The sequence below is a fragment of the Xyrauchen texanus genome, chromosome 28 (genome assembly GCF_025860055.1).
Source record: "Xyrauchen texanus isolate HMW12.3.18 chromosome 28, RBS_HiC_50CHRs, whole genome shotgun sequence".
Lineage (NCBI taxonomy): Eukaryota > Metazoa > Chordata > Actinopteri > Cypriniformes > Catostomidae > Xyrauchen > Xyrauchen texanus.
The window spans coordinates 15,886,250-15,910,066 of record NC_068303.1 but is presented as its reverse complement, the minus strand read 5'-3'; the positions used below and the strand labels follow the sequence as shown (position 1 = coordinate 15,910,066).

General features: G+C 38.2%; 1 protein-coding gene across 5 annotated transcripts in view; it reads left to right on the top strand.

Annotated features, from left to right (window-relative positions):
- The window catches only part of LOC127622262 (NHS-like protein 1), a 125,222-nt gene that overhangs the window by 84,007 nt on the left and 17,398 nt on the right, over nucleotides 1–23,817 (top strand). For 4 of the 5 annotated variants that reach the window (XM_052096298.1, XM_052096300.1, XM_052096299.1 and 1 more), the window contains exons 2-3: nucleotides 16,357–16,509; nucleotides 21,587–21,714. In XM_052096298.1, the coding sequence (XP_051952258.1) occupies nucleotides 16,357–16,509; nucleotides 21,587–21,714 (281 nt within the window). Of the gene's footprint in view, nucleotides 1–12,194; nucleotides 12,252–16,356; nucleotides 16,510–21,586; nucleotides 21,715–23,817 lie in introns of those variants that run through there. The other variant, XM_052096301.1, reaches the window with a different exon arrangement.

Below are 23,817 nucleotides of genomic sequence, written 5' to 3'. Positions count from 1 at the left end.
TCATTAACTCCAAGAAATAAGTCTTCCAGCTGACCTGAATTCTGTTTGTCTGTCCTTAAAGACAGCATACTTTAAAGAGTGCACTGGGTAATGGTGCCTCCTTTGGAAGGCTTCATGCTAGGTAAGATGCATCCTTTGAAGGCTGCAATATACCGAGTGTCCTCCTTTAAACAAGTCTCATTTAAACGAGACGGCCTTCATAGGACAAATGGAAACAGTATTTAACATGGTTGCTTTGACAGCACGCCACTCTTTAACAAGCGTGAGCGCTTTGAGTGAGAAGGGAACAAAGTCCCTCTAGAAGGGAATGCATGAGGTACATTTTAGGAGAGTTATAATGATGTAAAGAGAAAAGTAAATAGATCTTACTAGAGTACTTTTAGTCTAATACTTTATTTTAATTATATTCATATAATACATATTATATACTCTGCACCCATCTACTGAGGTACTTCAACTTGGGAATTAATATTCTTTGATTTGAACGTCATTTTTACGGGTAAATTGGCATCAGTTTTTTAGACATTTTCGTTGAAGCAAAGAATTGTGGGTTGTGAGTGCCCACGAAGGAGACACCTCATGCATCCTCCGAATTCCCATGAAAGAAGGTCACATTCGAAGGCTGCTTGCTTTTATGAAACGAGACCGCCTCGAATACTTATGCGGCCGACAAATGTGACCTCCGGAGGACATAGCCTTCTAAACGAGACACATCCAAGGTCTCCATTGAGTTGTTTTATCAACACAATTATTTTAGGCTAAAGTTTTATATGAATGTATAATAGAAAGTCTATATCTTACTGTAGGTCCTTTAACTGGTCCCCATTTCTTTTTCACAATTTTTGTAATGTTTTTCCTTAAGTAGATTATATTAAATGGTCCTGCTGTGTGACAAAAATATATTGAAGTACAAATAGTCCATGTAGTCTCTCAATTATGCAAAATTATTATAAAATAATTTGTTTTTAAACTCATTGTTTTACTAAAGTATGTCAGACTGCAGGACGTCAACTTCTCAAAATAATTTAATTTCAGCTACCCATTTATACATTTAATAGGCACTAATCCAAAGTATCTTACAAGTGATTAAATACTTTATCAAATGTATTTTGTCTCCAAGCATGACCTTGAAAGGAGCTTTGATTTTTCTTATGAACTATTAAAAGGTTAGATTATAAATATAAATGATTTGCTTCATAATTGCCTCTGTTGCTTTCTCAGCGAGATGTGTTTGTGTAATGATAAAGGCTAGAAAAAAAAGAGAACTCCACTATTCCATCCTGCCTTTACCCATCAACAGGCAGAGCTCCTCGGAGACTTGTTATAAAATAAAAGATGAATGGAGAGAATGTGAATAGAGGGATTTAGAAGAGAGAACACTGTGATACTGTGAAAGATGTGGACAGAAGATAGGATACTATGGATTCAGTGTTTTAAGAGCCCCTTCCAATTTTCCTTCTTTGTGGCCCATATGTTGTGCCATAACATGTACTCTAGTTCTACTTGGTCAGCACAAATTTACAATGATTTTTCTGATAAGAAATCAGAGTAAGCTGCTGTGGAAACTGAATGACCTGCAAAATTAGCTGTTACACAAAGCTGGACACTAAATGAAAGGTTCAGTTTTAGAATTAAGAATGTTTGCCCCTACTTTAACCACTAGATGGCGACGATCAAACAGCATTTCACCGGAGTAATTGAGGCAGGGTCCTCCAAAAACATTCCTGATGCCCATTGCCAAAAATCAAAAAAAAAAAAAAAAAACTGAGCCAGCTTTTAATTAGGATTATTAAAGCTTCTAACAGCAGTAAATGCTAGTAATGAGTTGTCAGGACAGTTCTCTACTAATATAAACCATTATTTTTTATGTGTAATTCACAAATTAGTTTAATTATATACTAATTATATGTACTATAACAATTACTTGGACATTTTGGACACTTAAGTGTAAAAATGTATGCATTTCATTGCTTTAGAAAAACATATCACAAACAAAATGATGCTAGGCTTTTTCTCAATGTTTCTGAGCCATTTTTAAAGTCAGCTCCCCTCAAATTCACAGATCTAGTACATCACATTAACTATTTACATTTTCCACTATTTTTAAAGGGTTCGTTTACCCCAAAATATGAATTTTCTCAACATTTACTCACCCTCATCCCATCCCAGATTTATATAACTTTCTCTTCTGTGGAAACACAAATAAAGATTTGAGAAGAATATTTCAGCTCTGCAGGTCCACACAATGCAAGGTGAATGGTTGAATGGACGTTTAAAGCTCCAAAAATCCCATAACGGCAGCATGAAATTAATTCGTAAGACTCCAGTGGTTTACTCTGTCTTCAGAAGTGATATAATAGGTCTGGGTGGAAAAATATTTAAATATTTCTATATAATATATATATATATATATATATATATATATATATATATATATATATTTCTATAGATAATATACCTTTTCTGAAAGGGAAAGTGGAGATTCAGTAGTAAAAAGGATTTAAATATTGAACTGTTTCTCATCCAAAGTTATTTCATTGCTTCAGAAGACATATATTTAACCTATGGATTTTTTTTTTTTTTTACTCAAAGATTCAAAGTTCTGGCCACCATTCACTTTCATTGAAAGGACCTACAGAGCTGAAATATTCTTCTAAAAATCTTTGTTTGTGTTCTGCATAATTAATCATACACATCTGGAATGGCGTAAAAGTGAGGAAATTATGAGAGAACTTTATTTGGTGAACTATCCCTTTAACAACCAGAAAATGTCAATTTTGAACAATAAATCTATTGTTTTATCATTAGAAACCTAACATACTTAAGAAAAGAAATGACACTTGGTTTGATCATTTGTTGTATAATCAAAGATATTTATACATTTTAAATGTGGCTTTAGTGTCCGTTCTCAGTGTAATTCCATATTGGCTTTTTTCCAGCAGCTTTCATTTTATTTTGTTGTTGTTAAAGTGAAACATGTTAATCCTGTCCAAGTTAATCCACTGGGGCCTTTAAAAATTCAATATTTGATCTGTGAATTACTCAGACTCCTTTGGGAGTCCTCAGAAGGAGAGACACATTATCAAAGCTGCAGACATGTCTTAGGATCTATATGAAATGAACTCTTGTCTCTCTCTCTCTCTCTCTCTCTCTCTCTCTCTCTCTCTCTCTCTCTCTCTCTCTCTGGTACTTCATCATATTAATAGGACACAAGGGCACAGAAAAAGAGGAGGAAGGATAGATACATCTTTTGCCTTCATAATTTCAAAAGAGAGGACAGGTTTGTGGAATAGGATTGAGGATATACGAGCATCTCACACACGTATACTCACACCTGCTCCAAAACCCCCTCCACACAACCTTTGAGCATGCACTTGCTGGTCTCTTTGGCACTTAAGTAAATGAGTCTTTCCAAATCCGGGTGTCCTCCAAGTTGCCAGTTTAAATATTTTCTCTGCTTAAAGAGCATTATTTGCAGGGCTAAATGATAGTCTTGTGTGTTTCATCAGGGTTGCTGAATTAGCCCTCTGGAGAATGATGGGTAATTGATGAGCAATATTAGTATTAATGTGGGATGAATATTTGCAGCATTTCATGCATATCTTAACTATTAAAAATCTGTTAATTTGTGCCTCATTTTGCATGTCCCCACGCTCCATAGTTCGAAGCCTTTTAAATGTGCCAATGGACTGAACAGGTTTTTTATCTTTCCTCATTTCCCTCTACATAGATGTGTATATATATATATATATATATATATATATATATATATATATATGCACATATATCTATTTGTGTAATAATGTATATACTAGGGCTGCAACTAACGATTATTTGGATAACCGTTTTGTAAAACTATTTTATATTTTAGTATCTTCAAAGTGGCCACACTTTGCCTAGATTTTGCCGAAATGTACTCTTGGGATTTTCTCAACCAACTTATTTTTAAACAGTATTGAAGGAGTTTCCATCTTTGTGCTGGACACTTAGTGGCTTCTTTTCTTAATATGTACCCCAAAAGACTTAAAGCAGTTATTTCTGCAAAAGGGGGCTCAACCAAATATTAATTTGTGGAGGTTTAATACGTATGCAAGCAATATATTTAAGGTTTTTATTTTTCATACAAATATTTCCCAACAAAAAAACAATGTCACCTTACAATAATTTATTTTGAGTTTCAGTGTTTTAAAATAAAATAGTGTACCATTTGTAATTCGGTAATATGAGAGAATTGGTCAGGGGTCTGAATACATTTGCAAGGCACTCTATATATATATATATATATATTTATATAAACCCAGAAATGATAAAGGGCGTAAGGATTTGGCTTGGATACGGTACTGAATTCACAATTCTATACTCTTACAAAACTTTAAACAAAGCCTGAATCAAAAGTTAAGTATGAATTTATTATTATTATTACTTTCAGAACATATGCAAAACAGTTAGTTTTTAATTTTGTAATCCCAGGAGATCAGCAGTTACAGAAATACTCAAACCAGCCTGTCTGGCAGCAACAATCATCCATGCGATTATCTAATTAGCCAATCTTGTGGCAGCAGTGCATTTCATAAAATCATGAAGATACGGGTCAGGAGTTTCAGTTCGGTTAATGTCTACATCAGCCATGAGAATGGGGGGAAAATGTGAGCTTGGCATGATTTTTGGTGCCAGATGGGCTGGTTTGAGTATTTTCACACACAACAGTCTCTAGAATTTACTCCAAATTGTGCCAAAAACAAAAAACATCCAGTGAGTGGCAGTTCTGTGGACAGAAATGCCTTGTTGATGAGAGAGGTCAACAGAGAATGGCCAGACTGGTTCGAACTGATAAAGTCTCAGGTAACTTAGATAACCACACTGTACAATTGTGGTGAGAAGATTAGCATCTAGAATGCAATTCTGAGATGTGGGTTGGAGCTGTTGTGGCAACACGAGGGGGGACTACACAATATTAGGCTGGTGATTTTAATGTTGTTGCTGATCGGTGTATGCTCAGCATCCTCTGTTGTGTTAATGACAGAAAGGATAGATTGATGAAGTCCTGTTGGTAGATCCTGGCATCATCACATTCTTTCTCTCTACTGAAACTGTGACTCCGTCTCTTCCCAGGTCTCTGTGGAGTGCTGAATATGGTGATGTTGCAAATCTCTCACATGGTTGCATTTGACTAAGTGGCATTGCTATATCTCCCACCTTTTGTTCCACCTTTTTTTTTCTTTTCTTTTTGCAAAATTTCATTAATTTTACAGCACCCTGTGAGAGGTCTACTGATCCAGCCAGAACTTATTAGGGAATGGGTTTCACTTGTTTCCATTCTTCACAATTGCATTGTACATCATCTGATTGGCTGTGTGCTTTGTGCATTGGGGAAATGGAGAGCTTTGTGTACTTTGGCAGATCATCGCAATGGAACATGCTCAGGTGATGAGGTGCCATGAGATCAGTGCTCAAACTAAAGGTTTTCCTCATTATCTCTCTCCTTCTAATGGCTTGCCTCTGACAGAGGCTGTAAATGGCATCCTCATGCAGAGACACAAAAACAGAAGTTGTGGTATAAGGGGGCATGACATTCACATTCTAGAGAGAATTTTATTGGACAAAATTATTGAGTGCAAGGTCAGAACAGAAAGGAAATTTTGGTGCATACATCTGCTATGGTAGCATATAAATGGCCTTAAAAAATATGGACTAAAAGACACAACTCCAATGTTATAGAACTGAAAGTGGCACAAATCACTTACAGGCAACCCTTAAATCACCTCACAATTAATTGACAAAACAGACAGAATTACTACCCTTACCATGTTTGGATAAAAAACGGCTTCATGTCCAAACAAATTGCTGTAATAGCTCAACTCCCGAGAGAAACCCGCTGAAAAGACTTAATGTTTGGGGGGACACATTAACAGCTCCCCACCTGGTGCCCTGTAGAAAAGACAACTTGCTGGGCATTGCACGCCTGTTTGTGTTCACAAAACAGACTGCCGTTGGCCTTATTTATAGCCAGCCAGAGTGGTTGTTCTCATTTAAACAAGAAAGCAGATAAAGAAGCAAAATGTGTTAGTTCCTTGAGTGTAGAAAGCAGATGGGACATTTTGTTACCAAGTTTCTCCTATTTTAGCAAAATTTTCAGAGATAACTGTAAGTAGGCCTTTTTTATGCAAATTTTCACCAAAAAAAAAAATTAAGAAAATTGAAATTTGATCTGAAAGGGAACAGAGGGAGTGTTTGGGACATAAATATTGATGTAAACTCTTGCTCTGATCTTTCCCCTTTGAAAGGGTAGTGGATCTTTCCCACTCCCCTTTGGAGTGGTGGTGGTGGTGTAGTGGTCTAAAGCACATTACTAGTAATCTGGTAATCAGAAAGTCGCTGGTGCGAACCCCACAGCCAACACCATTGTGTCCTTGAGCAAGGCACTTAACTCCAAGTTGCTCTGGGGGGATTGTCCCTGTAATAAGTGCTCTGTAAGTTGCTTTGGATAAAAGCGTCTGCCAAATGTATAAATGTAAATGTAAATGTGTTTTCCTGCATCTCTCTTTCATGTTCTGCTTTTCTGTGTTCTCACCAAGGTGTGGCTTTCTGAATGATTCCACTTCAAAGTAATTTATTTATTTTCTTCATCTTTCTCTGGTTTTCCTCCATTAGACCCAAGACTATTATTCAACACAGTGCCTGACCTTTTATATTCACATACACATTCATGCAGACACGCTATGTCCAGACATAGCTTGAGACTCATTTTCACCTCTATAAGCCAACTGAATTTATTTGTGCTATGCCAAAAACTCAAGTAGTCTGTCTGGGTGTTTTTGTCCTGCCTAGCAGCCATTCCTCTTTAAGAAGCCTTATCTGCAAATCAAACTAAATGCTAATAGCCTTGAGCTGATTTCATACGTTTTCGAACCCTTTAGCCGTTTATTGACTTCCTTTCAGTACCAAGTATGCAATGATTGTTTTTATGCAGATTTATCTTGTGTCATGGTTGTAGACTGTTGATACATGTTTTACAGCTACTGAATCTTATAGTGAGGGATGGAGTGATTTGTTATGGGTAAACACAAAGTGTTTGGGGACTAAAGGAGAGGCAGAATTTTGAGGGAGAGCATAGAATAGTGTGTGCGTGCGTGCGTGCATGCATGCGTACGTGCGCGTGTGTGCTTACAAAAGCTTTGCCCTGACTCATATTGATGATCACGTCAGCTTCACACCAGGCCTGCACTGTGGCTAACCTCTTATTTTCTTGTCTTAATGGTCAAGTTTACTCTCTCTTCTTCAATTTATTTTTCAATTCAATTTAATGCGCACTATTGGCATGACAAAAAAATATACGTATTGCCAAAGCATTGGCACTTTCAGCATAGCTGCAGAATATGACATATTGTAAAAAAAGAAAAAGAAAGAAATAAAGAAAAAAGTTAAGTACAATTACAATAGTATAAATGGAGGAAACAAGTAATATTAACAAATAAATAAAAAAGTTATATGATAGTGTGTATGTCCCTACAAGACAGTAAAACCTGAAATTACCTACATTCTTGGGACCAGCACATTCATTAGTTTATATGATGTTAGGTTTAGGGCTAATATAATTAGCTCAATATAACAATATAAAGCAATAGAAGTCAATGGAAATTCTCCACCATTTTTTTAGGTTACAAACTGGCAAAAAAAAAAAAAAAAAAGAGGTATAATTTCCTTTTAAGGCTTTAAAAACTTGAATAAATAACATGAAAAAGTACATTTTAAATATCAAAATATTTCAATAGTAAAATATATCTGTCCTAAATTCTTCACTTTCACATATTATTTTAAGGCTCTATAATTAAAACCACTGGTCCTTATTTTGCATGAAGGAAGACCTCTGAGATTCTTTGTTTTTTCATCCTATCATCTCCACATAAAGAGAGTAAGCGGGCATCTCCTCCCCTGTGTCATTTTGTGTCATTAATACTGTTTGTATATGTTTATATTTTTGCAGGAGTTTAGCGCGAACCTCCACAGACAGTGCATTAGAAGTGGTTAAACTCTTCTGTGTGCAGTCCTCTGTGCGGCTCAGTGAGATGGTCAAAGTTCAATTGAATAAGACACACAAACGCTGTTAATGGCATTTATACTTATATTCGCTTAAAATTCCATTATTTGGCAGTAGAATGTGATTGGAATTTGAAGTGCACAATAATCACGATTATATAAAATAACCCGGTTGGATCAAATAACCGCAATCAGACGACTATTGAAGAAAAAAACACCCCAGCTAGCCTGTATTTGTGTGTGCATACATATCTACAAAACACATCTCCTACCTCTCTTGTGCTTCACTTCTGCATACTCTGTGAATTTCTGATGCTACAGTGAAGGTGGTTAAGAGGTGAAGAATTGATTGGCATGAGATGACTTGGCATGCAAAAATATTAAACTTTTTTTTCTTCTTTACAGATTGAAGTTATACCTTTCTGCTGATTGAAAATGCAGAATATCTGTATAAGTGATAATAGAGTTGTAGAGACAGCTGTGTTTATGTTCAGTATGTGTGAGAGTTGACCTCAGTACACTGAATAAACACAATCAGAACAGGTTTAGTGCTGGTTTGAGGTCTCTTGTAGCTGCCACACATTCTCTCTCACTCTCTTTTTTTTAGGATAAAACACATGAGTGCTTTTAAGGTCAGACTCACAGGAACGGAAGAGAAGGAGAAAATCAATGAGGATTATTTTAATAGCCATCAAAAGCAATGGCAACAAAGGGAATGGGGGAGTACCAAGGTTCAGGAAAGGACAGGGAAAGTTGGAAACGAGAATATTCATAGATGAAAATTAATATCATGAGTAAATATTGTGGTGTTCAAAAGTCCCCCTAAAATCTCATGAATAGATTTCTAACACTAATGAGAGAACATGCAGTTATTTTTGCAAATGGCACTCAAGTTAGTTACACTTGTTTTTTATTGTCATAAACATAAACATTTGCCATTTGTGTTATAGAAAGGAAATATAGGCTATGACACTGTGTACACATGCATGAATACAGATACAGACAGTGATCATGTCAGAAATGGCTTTAATCCTGCAGTGACAGACAGATATGTTACCCTGTCTGTGAAGTAAGAACTAAACAATAGCGTGTTAATTACTGCTGCCCACACAAGCATGCATAATCCTAATACTGTACTCGTGCCAGACAACATGGAACACATACACACAACAGTGATTCTGTAATACACACACACACACACACATGCACAAAGAAAAGTCTTGAGATATAGAGGAAGAGGGTGGATATGGGCCTTACTCAGAGAAAAGCCTCACTGTTTGAATTTGGCAGTGAGTAAAAGCGAGTGGCATATGCACACACACTTATTCACAGACATATCTCCTCTGTGTTTTTAGCATTAAGAAAAACTAAATGAAAACATTTTCATAAACTAAAAAAAACTAGAAAAACTGAAGGCCACATCCACACTAATACATTTTCGTTTGAAAATGCATCTTTATATCTATGTTTTGGCTTTCCGTCTGCACTGAAACACTGTTTTTGACAACAAAAATTGAGCTTTTCAAAAGCACTCTCACAAGTGGATAAATTTGAAAACATCATCTTCGCGTTATAGTGTGGACAGGGGAAACGATGACATATTGGTTGCCATGTGACAGTCCTTTGATCCATCCAACCCAAAAAATCAAGATGGCAGCCCATGTTGTAGCAGCGTTGTTGTGCCTGCTATCTACTTTAATAGAGTTGTTAAAGATACAGTTTACTTTGTACGTCACATTGTATGGAATGCAGAGAATGACAGGACCCAGAGTTGAAAAACACACACAAACTACCCCGTATGGGAAAAAGGTAATCCAGGGCTGGGGCAGAATGCAGCGGGAAACATGACAGACCGGACCGGGTAGGGATGAATAGGACATGAAGTTAGACCAACTGACAGACTGACTGGAATAAACAAACACCCAGGACCGAATGGAAAACATGACTGGAAACAAGACGAACTGGCACTGGACAGCAAACACGAGGAGACTAAAATAGGGAGAGAAATCAACAGGTTAACAAGACACGGCTGGTGTGACTAAGAAACTAATAATGGGCAAAGAAGAAGGCAGGGTATGATGTAAAACAAGGTCACATACTTTCACAAGACAACAAAACAATTGAATGCCACATAAGACAATAAGGCAATATATCCCATGCCAACCGACAAACAAGACGAGAGAACACATGCCACACATTCTCACACTAAATGAATCCTGAGCGTACAAAAGGCACACGATGCACACAACAGGCGACAAAAACAAGACAGGACACCTGTGCGAGAGTTCGGCCACACACACACACCTGACACCTTAGACCAAAGTGAGCGAACCTCTACACAACATGAATACAGCTCGTGATCCAGGTGCGCAACGCAAGTGCAATGAAAGGCGCACCCGTGTTCGTGAGCGACAGACAAACTATTGACGCAAATGCATGCTGCCAAGATGACATAAGATAACAGACAGACATGGAGCATGAGTGTCTGAATCCCGACACAGACCCAATCCGAACCAGACAGGTAGTCAGGATCTAGACACCATGCTCCCGACATGAAACAAGACAGACCGAAGAGGGTACGGCAGGGAATAGAACTGAAACCACAATGAAACACAAGACAGACATGGGACGATAATACCACAGTCCTGTTAGACAAAAACCCAGACTAACAGAGTGACAGGACCATGACACACATTGCATTCCTTCAAAGGCAAAGGGAAATTTACATTGAATTGCTGTCCGGTGATGGAACACGAGGACGATTGCATTTCAGACTGTATTTAACCGAATTAAAATTTCATATGTTTTCGTGTGGACAAACATCTTTTGGAAATCCCTTGTAAACAGCAGCATGGATGGAGAGCGTATCCATGTCGGCATGGCCTAAAAATATCAGTCAAGGCATGAAAACAAATGAAAATAAATTGAAAGGAAAATTGGAAACAACATAGAAAACAAATTCAAAACTAAAATAAACCTGCTATCGGATACACTCAACTCAAGTAATAATTTGCAACCCCATTCATGTCCAAATGAACCCACCCATCACCCCCCATCCATTCAGACTCTACTAAACCCCTCACAAAATGAAAAGAAACGGGTCATGGTGTGTGTCTGTGTGTACATGTAGACAATGGGCAGATTGTGTGTGTGTGTGTGTGTGTGTGTGTGTGTGTGTGTGTGTGTGTGTGTGTGTGTGTGTGTGTGTGTGTGTGTGTGTGTGTGTGTGATCTATATTCCAATGATCTAGATTCAGTGGCTGTGTTCTAACATGACTAGCCAGCATATCATTAGGAGACCCACTCCTTCTGTCCTTCAGCGAAGAATGAGATGGATACACACATATGCGAATGTTGAAAGCATACATGCACAGCATCGTAGTCCAAAGATGTGGAGAGAGAGGAACATTTTGTGGAGTTCTTAGTTATGTTTTAAATATCTTTGTCTCAGATGATTCACCTAAAGTTCCTTTGGCGAAATGAAAATAGACACATGTATTCTGATTTTCAATGGTTTATTTTGAAATACATTAATTTAGTCACTACAATCTTGGATATTTGGCTACATATTAGATTGTAGCCATACTGTAAGAGTAAAGAGCTTTAAATGAATGTGGATTACATAGCACAGACCATTTTTTCATGGAAGAAATGTTTGAGATGTTGTTTTGATTGCTGAATTTTGTATTTGGGATTGTACGGATATCTTCTATAATATTCTCTAGAAGACATAATGAGATTAAAATTGAGCAAAAGCCTCCACTTGCTCCCCATTTGAGCTCAATGTGTTTCTTTCCTATGGTGTTTCAAGTGTATTAGAGTAGAGGATAGGGCAGATACTTTGAATAAGCAGAACACAACCAAAAGTGTGAAAGAGAGAGAGAGAGAGAAGCGGAACGAGTGAAAGGAGAGCTCCTTGGTAACCGAGGCACAGATGAATAGAGGGGGATCTACTACACCCCATCCTCTGAGCCCCAGGGAGTGTGTGTGTAAAGGAGGAGGGGGTGTTCCCCAGGGTTGGGCTGAGGGTGTGTGTCAGACTAGTTGGCGAGGGGACAGAAGCTTGACGACACACTACTTGTCCAGATCTGCCGTATTCTGGGAGGTTGTGACAATTCTACAGTGTCCACCTGCCACACACAGACACACACACTGGAATAATGGTGTTCATCGGGACTTCGCTCAAGTCCGTCATTAAATACTTCAAATGCAAGGGTAAGAACTACTGTATATATGCAATAATTTTTCAGACTCATTTCTTTTTAGTTTTGTTAACATGGAGTAACCAAGTATAGCTGGTTACCAGTGTTATGTTTTGGATACTGGTGTACTGGTGTCCACCCCAGCTAACGATTAACCAGCTTCATCACAAAGACCAGCATTTTTATTTATTGTTTTGCTGATGAACAACATGTCTATGCTGGTCCATCAGCTAGACCAACACTAACAAGCATAAACCTGCCTTGACCAGCAGGATAGTTCTGCACTGTATTTATCTATCAGCTAATGATTTATTTAGAAGATGTTGATCATTTGTGGAATTTGAATGTGTTTTTTCTTATGATCTCAGATTATGTCTGACAGGTCATTGCTTTGATTGTCAGGTTTTTAAGTTTACACTTTACAAATGCTATAGATCTCTAAACCTGTAAATCTTAACAGTGAAAGCCAACTTATTTCCTGTGAACGCATTGCTTACGATGGCTAGAGAAAGACCCTGTCACATGCATCTGTGGTTGTGTGTGCAGCTTTTACATTCACTCTGGTTTCATATTTCAACATAGATCCACAGTATCTGGAAGACACTTTCACACTTGAACCTGCAAGTTATAAAGAGCTTTAGTTCTTTGCAGTTAAATGCTTTAATCAGAAATACAGTATAATGTTAAATATTTCTGGCAAGCCTTAAAATAACATATACTGTAGAGCACAGTAAAATAATTGTGTGTAAATTGTCATCGATGATAATTGATCTTCTAAGCTGAGATTGGGCGGGTGAGTCCATCCATTTGTCACTCGCCCAATATTTTTGTTCTTGCTTCCTGCTTTATGCTCTCCTCTCCACACAATGTGCACTGAAGTTTAATGGGCAATTTAAGGGTGATTGTGTATTGCCCATTCTACAATCATCTAATATTTATTGTAGGCACTTCAAATGGCTCTCTTTCGTTCTGTAATTTTGCAAATGGTCCTGCTGATCATAGTAGCATATGTTTGTTTGTAAGTGAGTATGTTTTGGCTTTCAGAGTATGTTTACATGCACTTTAAAAGTTTGATTACTGTCAGATGGACTCAATAATTAGCGTTTTAAAATGTCATGTGAACACTTAAGTCTGTCTGAAGTCATACTAGTCAGATTTGAGCAAATTTGAACTATCAGACCTAGATAGTGCAATAGTAGCTCGGATTCGTCCATGTTTAATCGGACCATAACTGGCATTGGCCTTGAGCAAATATATGCCCAGAAGGATAAGATTAACTTGGCATATTTAACACCCTTCCTTCAAATATTTTATAAATACACTATTGGAAGCACAAATCATAATCCAATTTGCCGAAATATTCAATAAATGCAGAACGCAAAGGTAGTGGATATGAAGAACTTTGTGAATGATGGGTGTTATACATTTCTGTTGAAAATGGCAATGGCTATGTGAGTCAGCTGGTCACTATTAATAGATTATTGACATGCTTAGTTGTTACCACACAGATGACACCATGATCACATAACATTAAATGCTAACCCGAGGCAACACAAATTATAACTCCATGCCTCTATATTTTCGATTGTGGCCACTTTCTCTGGGCAAATCTATAATTTGGTTGTGTTCCAAATACTTAATTAATACACTGATAAATCAAAGTGCTTCATCCTAGAACCTCAAATAGAATGAACCTTGATCTCTGGAGGCCCCCACATGGTTTTAGCAATTAATTCATGCCCTGCTGAAAAATTCAGCATAAACTGGTAGCTGTTTTTTGGAACATGGAAGCTGGTTTATTGCTCCTCTAAAGCTGATCATTTGTAGATGATCTCGGATCAGCAAGGAACCAAATACCAGCTGGTCAAACCAACTTATTTTGGCAATGCTGGTTTTGGAACATGGTAGCTGGTAAACCAACTAATAACCAGCCTCCATCAGCTAATGACCAGTTTATACCTGTTATGGCACTTTTCCACTGCACGTTACGGTTCGACTCGCCTCAACTCGACTCGCTTTACTTTTCGGAGCTTGCATTTCCATTGCTGTTTAGTACTACATCAACGTGGGTGGGATTATTGGCTGGTCGTCATAGTTGCGCCATCTCTACTGCTGCGACATCATCTTAAACACGATACAAACTGACCAAAACAATAACACAACCGCTAGCTGTTAGCTACTAGCTCATTGTGCTGCATAAAGCAGTTGTTGCATGGTGATTTTATACAAGTGTAACAGTTAAATTAGCCTGGTTGTTTTAGAAGCAAGCTTCCAATAGCTGGTCAACTAAATAAAGTGAAGCTTTCAAGCAGAGTATAGAGTTAACATAACATACCATCCTCCATCGAGTCCAGGGCACTCTCCCTCCCATTGCTCACTGATTTAGATAGCATCCATTTGGTCAAACCACCTCCACTTTTCCTTGATGAATCTGTAGTCACTTTTAAGTTTTTTTTTACTTTTCCCCACACTGTTGGTAGGTCCGGTGGTAGCCGTGTGTGGCCAACAGCTGATACACTTCCAGAGAGACTTTTTCATTTTGCTCATCGCTAACGAGTGGACCGTCTGCACCATGTGTATTGACCACAGCGTGGTTATGCGCACAGCCATTTCTTTTTTCACAATTCGAAAGTCGCGTGAACAAATTATACTTTTATCGCTGCTGCTAAATTTAAAACTAGCGGGTTGATGACGCGTGTTGGAAATCCAGTGACGCTGGTAGTGACGATTCTCCCTGACCAATTTGTGATCTGCAGGATTTTGACTTCACATTTAGTATCGGCTCGGCTCGCTTGGAACCTCGACTGAGGTGGTACTAAAAAAGTATCAGGTACCAGGTACTATCCAAAGTGGGAAAACCCCCAAAAAGCGAGCTCAGTCGAATTTAGTCGAGTTGTACCATGCAGTGGAAAAGCCCCATTAGAAACCACACAGCTACCAGCTTAAACTGGATTTTTTTAGCAGGGAATCCTAAACGGAGAGCTCCTTTTAACCTAAAGCATTTGTTAGATGATCACTGTATTACTGAATGATCATTTACAAATGTTGTAAATTTTGTGTTGTGACATGTATTCTGGCTCAGTATTGAATACCCTTTGAATCCTCCCATGTGCTTTGTCTCCTCTGATGTCTCCACATTCACAGTTGATGTCTTTGAAGATAAAGTGTCCCTTTGAAGCCCAGTGCTGATTTAAACAACAATAAGTTCAAAGACTTGGTGTTGATGTTGTGGTTAAAAAACTGAGAAAAGGCCTGGAGTGGGAATGAAAAAACATGTCTTAATTTCTTTTAAAAAATGATCTTGCAACTTGTGAAAGGAATTCTGGAGCAGAGGGAGGACACATGAATTTGCAGTCACGCAACAGTATGTGTGAGTCTCACTGAGAGTGAGAAATCACTTCTGTATTGAAAGTCATGAATGAACACAATGGACTCCGCATGTCAGTCTGGCAGCTCTCGCATGATGGGCCATCATGTCCTAACGGCACAGTACCACCTGTGGACAGATAGCTGCTTGCACCTGTGAGAAAATCCCCACCTCATTTTTTCCCTTCTTTTTTCTAACGCCTAGCTTGTTCTTTTCGTTTGTTTTCTGTTGGGACAGCTGGAGGTTTGAACTCCAGCGGTCTTTCCGTAAGTTTCCCTGTCACCCAGGCCCATCATAGCCCATGTACGCCTCTGCTATTGTGTTAGATAGGATAGTCTTCCTGTTCACTTTGGGCCATATTCTGGTGCCAGTTCTTTAGGGTCCACTCAGTTAAAAGGTTGCTGGGTTGTGAAAAGCACGAGAGCAGAGCAGTTTTAAATAAAAATGAGAAAACACAGGAGACCTGTCAGCTCTGTTTTGACTCATGATGAGTCCACAAATAGACACATTTGGAGGCAGTCACTTGCAAATGTGTGATATGTGTTTGTGAATGTTCTTTGTGTTAGGTATCATGGGTTTAGCGAAAGTAAACAACAGAGTTTACGTACAATTTCATATTTCATTTAAAAAAAGCCTAAAATGTATATTTGTGTAATATGCATTCATATTTATTATTTGTGCTAAGTGTCATGAGTTTAACAACAGTAAACAACAGGTGTTAGATACGATTTTAATGTTTTTTCCTTTTTAGCTGTGTCTAATTTGGATGAAGAGAAAAAATGGACCGTGCACTACACTGCCCCATGGCACCAGCAAGATAACGTCTTTTTGCCAGGCTCCAGACCTGCCTGTGTGGAAGACCTGCACCATCAGGCCAAAGTTAACCTGAAAACAGCCCTCAGAGGTAAGAAAAGTACACTGCCGTTACAGTCACCTATGACATCAGCAGTGCTATGGGGAAAAACAGACACAGCAGCAGGTGAACGAATATCATGATGTCATTTGCTGTTCTAATATTCTCACTGGACACCTGTGAAACGGCCTGTTAGTGACATCAGTGGCAGGTTGCTAGGGCACTGTTCCAGGGATCAGCTTAGCATTGCCTCTCTGAGCAGTGAAGATTTGGGTTTTATAAATAGGTTCTGGCCTGGAATCAGTCTCTGAAATTTAAATGTAACCTGAGCATTAGTGACCGATTTAGTGGTGCAGGTGGCCGGTGTGATGCCTAATAAATTATACAGGCACAGGTGTTTAGGTCATATTACTACAATACAGACTTTAGGCCTTCAGATGGCAGAGAGAAAGTCTGGAAGAAATTAGGACAAATAGCAGTGTACACTCACCTAAAGGATTATTAGGAACACCATACTAATACTGTGTTTGACCCCCTTTCGCCTTCAGAACTGCCTTAATTCTATGTGGCATTGATTCAACAAGGTGCTGAAAGCATTCTTTAGAAATGTTGGCCCATATTGATAGGATAGCATCTTGCAGTTGATGGAGATTTGTGGGATGCACATCCAGGGCACGAAGCTTCCGTTCCACCACATCCCAAAGATGCTCTATTGGGTTGAGATCTGGTGACTGTGGGGCCATTTTAGTACAGTGAACTCATTGTCATGTTCAAGAAACCAATTTGAAATGATTCGAGCTTTTTGACATGGTGCATTATCCTGCTGGAAGTAGCCATCAGAGGATGGGTACATGGTGGCCATAAAGGGATGGACATGGTCAGAAACAATGCTCAGGTAGGCCGTGGCATTTAAACGATGCCCAATTGGCACTAAGGGGCCTAAAGTGTGCCAAGAAAACATCCCCCACACCATTACACCACCACCACCAGCCTGCATAGTGGTAACAAGGCATGATGGATCCATGTTCTCATTCTGTTTATGCCAAATTCTGACTCTACCATCTGAATGTCTCAACAGAAATCGAGACTCATCAGACCAGGCAACATTTTTCCAGTCTTCAACTGTCCAATTTTGGTGAGCTCTTGCAAATTGTAGCCTCTTTTTCCTATTTGTAGTGGAGATGAGTGGTACCCGGTGGGGTCTTCTGCTATTGTAGCCCATCCGCCTCAAGGTTGTGCGTGTTGTGGCTTCACAAATGCTTTGCTGCATACCTCGGTTGTAACGAGTGGTTATTTCAGGCAAAGTTGCTCTTCTATCAGATAGAATCAGTCGGCCCATTCTCCTCTGACCTCTAGCATCAACAAGGCATTTACGCCCACAGGACTGCCGCATACTGGATGTTTTTCCATTTTCACACCATTCTTTGTAAACCCTTTTGCATGAAAATCCCAGTAACTGAGCAGATTGTGAAATACTCAGACCGGCCCGTCTGGCACCAACAACCATGCCACTCTCAAAATTGCTTAAATCACCTTTCTTTCCCATTCTGACATTCAGTTTGAAGTTCAGGAGATTGTCTTGACCAGGACCACACCCCTAAATGCATTGAAGCAACTGCCATGTGATTGGTTGATTAGAAAATTGCATTAATGAGAAATTGAACAGGTGTTCCTAATAATCCTTTAGGTGAGTGTATATAGAGATAAGAATAATGGTAGAGCTTAGAGACAATTTTATTCTCACTCGCCTGTTATTTCTTCTCTCTGATCAAGTCAAAGATCTTGTCCTTTTATGCCCTTTTATTCTGCAAAGACAAACAGCACTGAGTACACATGTGGGATAGAGGAAGTTCGCAACTCTCTTTTTTATGACAAGTTAAAGACGTTTATAAAGTTGCACTGTCTCTTTAAAGCGACAGCTGACAAATAACTGTTGAAGGACACCATAAACGCTTTGCAAATAAAATGTTTTTTGCAGAATTAGAGGAAGACTGGTTGAATTTGCGTAAAGCAGAGACTGACTGAATCTCCCCACTGCTTTTACACTTTGTGTATTGGTGTTTCAGAAATCATTTTTGGCTGGATACTTTTAACATCTTTCAAAAGAAAAATGTTGCATTTTACTGTGAATGGAAGTCAATGGAAAGTACATTCCATGATAGAAAAGTTAAGGTGTGTGGTTGTTTGTGTTTGATTGCAGGACCCCTGTCCTTATTTACATGTGGTTAGGCCATGGTTAGCATAGCACATGGGAAAGCAACATATTGCTATTGCGTACAAGTTTGGCACAATACTTAATCAGGTTATTGCGGTCCACTGGTTGGCACATTGATTCTTTGAGACCAGATTGTTAGAGAAAAATAGAGCAGTGACATCAATTAATACCTGTGATCAATGTCCATCTCAGGCATGTTTAAAATTATGCATTTTTTAGAGTTGCTGTGCAATGTCATAATTTCAAATGAGGAAATAAGTGAAGACATGCAGCAAATAAGCATCTGTTTATGAGCAGCTCACTGGATGACTGAAGGGATGTGTGCCAAGGGGATAGAACTGCCATCTGCAACAGTTAGCCAAGAAAGCCAACATGAGACAGTCCGCAGACTGACACACACACACACACACACACACACACAGAGAGAAACCTCATTCACACTGGGCTCTGGGATATCGGTGGGATCAATGCCGGGGAGTCTTCTGTGTGAACGCAAGCCAGTGCAGGAATGCCTGAAAATTTTATCCCAGGATCAGACCCTAGTAACATTGCCGGGATCAATCCCGGGACATATCTGTGTGAACAAAAGCAGAGCTGAGACCGTGAGGGGTGTGTCGTTGTGATGACGGATTTATCATGTGAAGGAGAAAGTCTGTGTGCAGAATACAGATTTAACAGTTTCATGGTGTACCGCCTTTAAAAAACATATATCTTTCCTAATCCTTGGCCTTTTTTTTCATTCATGGCATAGTGTGATTCAGGATGTTTTTCTGATATTTTTATATATATATAAGTAAAGAAATTAATGTCTCCATTGTAAATATCAATTAAGTAATAAAAAATAACAAAAATGGGCTAAATTTACAGCTTTAACAACCTGACGTGATAAAATAAATAAATTTTTCATTCAGTCATTCATTCAAATGTTTGAACTTTATCTCCCCCTCATATATGGTGTGGTTGATGTCTGCAATATAGGAATACTTTGGGTATTTAAAAATAATAATTATGGTTACGCAGTTTGTATATTTTGACAAAAAAATGCTGTCTCATGCAGGAAACACTCCAAACCTAAAGTAGGGGAGATCTGTGGCTTTCTGTAGGCTATTCATAAAGTTGTTGGAGGGGGATTTTATACTGTATGGTCATGTTACAATGTGTCCCGCATTTGTTACAACATGCCCTGTAACATTTCACTTTCCTTTTTTTTCCAGGTAGATGTAAAAAAAATTACAAGCTGTATATCATAAAATAAGACCACATATTTTTACCAAACTTGTGTAAAATAATTTTGAAAAAAGAAAAATACTTATATAACAAAAAGTGTTAGTTTGAAAAACATACATGTTTTTTTTTTTTTTAGCACTATAAAGGGCAAGAACTTGACTATACATAAAATCAATTTATTGATATTTTCTAACACATTAGTTTCCAAATAATACATTTCTGTTTTTCTTGTAGAAATCATGATTGAAAAGATGATATTTGTCTCAATGCTTCTCAATGCTTAATTGCAGCGCAATGCATACAATGTGTATATTACTAATACATTTTATTTGTAAAGTTTAAAAAGTGCTTAAAGCATACAGAGAAAAAAAAGAAAAAACACCAACAAATAAATGGCAAATGAATAGCCTAATGTTTTTTGATTTTAATAAATGCTAATGTATGAAGAAGAAGAAAAAAAAGCAGAGTTTTACCTTGTCGGTGTGGTTAGTTTTCATTATATTTAGGAAGGTGGGCCCGTTTAGAATCACACTATATTACAAATGTGATTAGTGAATCGAATGCGCAACTAAACTGTTGCAGCATAGTATCACTGAAAATAATTATTTTTCCTATTATTTAATATTAATAATATTACAATGCACCTTAATACCGTGAATTTCTTTTGTTTGTTTGTTTTGTTGTTGTTCTTTTCACAGTTAGCACTTTCACTTTCAATCTTTATTGTCCTTGCAAGGCATTTCAGTTGGTAGACAGCAGCCAATAACACAAAAACAAATAACATCGAAAATACAAAAATTATCTTATATATTTTATCCTATTTATAAAATATATATAAATGGCAAAATATAATCAATAAAATTGTCTAACATCCAAATCTCCCTACCAGAGAGCTAATCACCATCCGCACAGATGATTAAATTAACCGTCAGTTTAGTTTTACCTATGCAATTTATTTGTTTACAAGAGGACGAAAGAGCAGGCTTCTCGAGAGAAAAGACGTGGTTTCCAGTAAACTTATGACGCTTTACATTATACTTCACACTGTCACTTTGGTCTTTATACGATTATCCCGAAATGTGTGTGAAAGCGAGCATAGATTACTGGAAAGCTCTTGCAGTGTAAATTAACAAATTTTGCATTCTCACAACAGTTCCCAGAACAACTTTTCCTGGGAATAATGCTGGGACCTCTGTGTGAAAGGGGCGAGAGAGAGAGAGCAGAACTCAAAGCCATCTCAATCTACATTTTCAAATCTCTTTTCCAATTCACTCTCTCACAGCTACAAGGAGTGGTGGTGGCATAGTGGGCTAAAGCGCATAACTGTTAATCAGAAGGTTGCTGGTTCGATCCCCACAGCCACCACCATTGTGTCCTTGATCAAGGCACTTTTCTCCAGGTTGCTCTGGGTTTGCTTCGGATAAAAGCATCTGCCAAATGCATAAATGTAAATGTAAAGCTACTACTTTTAATGAAGATCACAAAATAATGCTCTTTCTCTCAAACCACTAGAGGGAGCTAAATAAACACTATCTGCTTATGTTTGAAAGTTCTTAAATACTTCCTGTCACCTTCATTGACTGGAAATTGTGGTCTCCTATATAAGTGGCTTCACCAGAAGGCAGGCGATGTAAACATATCTGTCAGTAGTTATAATGTCCTAATGTGTGTTCTCTGTACCTGCAGAATGTGATCAACTGAGGAAAGATGGGTTCCGCAGCTCACAGTACTACTCACAGGGCCCCACATTTTCAGACCCCGCACAATCCCAACATGAGGATGAGGACACTGAAGTTGATGACGCTGATAAAAAGGTATTTAAATCTAGTTAATTTAAACATTTATTGCTAAATTAAAATTGTTGCTGTCTGTGATAGATAGGAATATGCAATATATCGGTGAGCATATTGTATTGGCCATAATTAGTGTTAATAATATGCATTTTATTGGGTTTTGTAAAATATGTTATCTGTCTAATTAGGTTAATATTAGAAGCAGGGAATATTGGACTTTTTTAAAGGTGTATATACGGTATAAATATTATAATTTTCTTAACATTTCAAAGTTTCTAAATATTTTTCCATCTTAACTGCTGTAACAGAAATTTTTAATGCTTGAATTTAATTAATGTGATTTCACATAGTGTAAATATATAATTTTGGTTTAAAAACAGGCAAAAGAGATTATATAAATAATATAAATAAGTTATTTTTCATAACATAAATATAATTATCTGCTATTGGACAATTTTTTATATTTGTGCATAAAACTAGTCTGTGTTACTGTTTTCAAACCAAATGTATAGCTCTAAAGAGAACTGTCTAGCAGATAATAGGATTTGTTGCCCTCTACTGGTGATAGGGACTGCATGCAGCTGGGTTCTGGGCACTGTATCACAGCCTGCCATGTGCCTACCTCCCACGTGTGCCTCTGTGGGGTTCCTGCCTCAGTTCTTCAGCATCTCTCTTGGCTTCATTATTGTTGTCAGCCATGTGTGGCCCCATTATGAGAGTTGAGCCACAGGAGACTTAGTCTCTAATGAAACTATTACTCAGAATCTTTTAGAAAGCAAAAATTGTATTTGTATTATTTACTGCGATATAATGCTCTACAAAGCTGCTGTTTACCATAGGAGCATTGAAAAAGGGTTTGAAAGAGCAGGGCTTTACTGAAGGGATTCAATAGAACCTTCATGAAAGTTTTTAGTGAGAAATCACTGGTTTTGTTTAAAGCACACCCGTCTTGTGCTTGCCCTTTCTCTCCCTCTTTTCTCTGCATTTATCTCCATGTATTACATTGTGTCCAGGGGCCCTGGAAAGGTCAGGTCCCTGTAAGCCAAAAATGTAGCATTCCTTTTGCTGTCCTTCTGCCCCTAGCCGACCCTACAGGATCCCATGCCCTTTTAACCCTTTTCACCACTCTAAACCAGCTTTCCCACCCACTGTCTTACACTGGTATGCTAACTCAGGTTCACAGTGCCTGAGTTGGTTTATGCTTTCTTCTCATCCAGGGCATGCATGGTTACTCACTGTCTTGTTAAATTTTCCTAAGTGTTTACTGTCCTTTCAATAATGCACTGGTTGGTAAAGAATAACTGGCCTGGAATTGACCTAGTCCGTTGTTATGCAAGTATGTTTGAGCACAAAGAATTGTGAAATTACCTGAAATTTGTATATTTTCATACTGATTCATATTGTTATAGAGAACAGCTGACGTGTATTAAAATATATCCAGCTTAGACAGGCTTCCATTCTTCTTTCCTTTCCTTCTTTCCTTTCCTTCCTTCCTTCCTTCCTCCCTGCCCCTTTCCTCTTTCCTTTGCTCCCTCCCTCTCTTCCTTCCTTCCCTCTTTCATTTCCTTCCTTCTTTCCTTCCTTCCTTTCCTCCTTCCTTCCCTCCTCCCTTACTTTTTCCTCCTTCCTTTGCTCCCTCCCTCCCCCTTTCCTCCTTCCTTTCCTTTCCTCCCTCTCTCTTCCTTTCTTCCTTCTTCACTTTCTTCATCCTTTCTCCCTACCTTAATTTCTTCCTTCCTTTCTTTACTTCCTCCCTCCTTCCCTTCCTTTGTTCCCTTCCTTCCCTCCCTCTCTCCTTCCATTCTTCCTTCTTCACTTTCTACAGTTGGCATATTGTGGAGGCTGGAGGAGGACCAGGTGTTTGATTGAAACCTCAGATGGTCCACTTGTTACTCTGCGAACGGCTTTCTAATTTAGAAATCACAATGCATGAACAGTTTTAATGCCTTACTGGATTTTTTTTCTCTCTCCTCTCCCACTTTTTATTCTTTCTCAGAGTATCTCATTGCATTTATGCATGTGTGCATTTTTACAGTGTGGGTGTATCTGTGTGTGGTTTGATGGTTAGTTGCCTGTGAAAATGCTCTGTATACTCCTGGAGCTCCAATTAGCTGGGACACCATA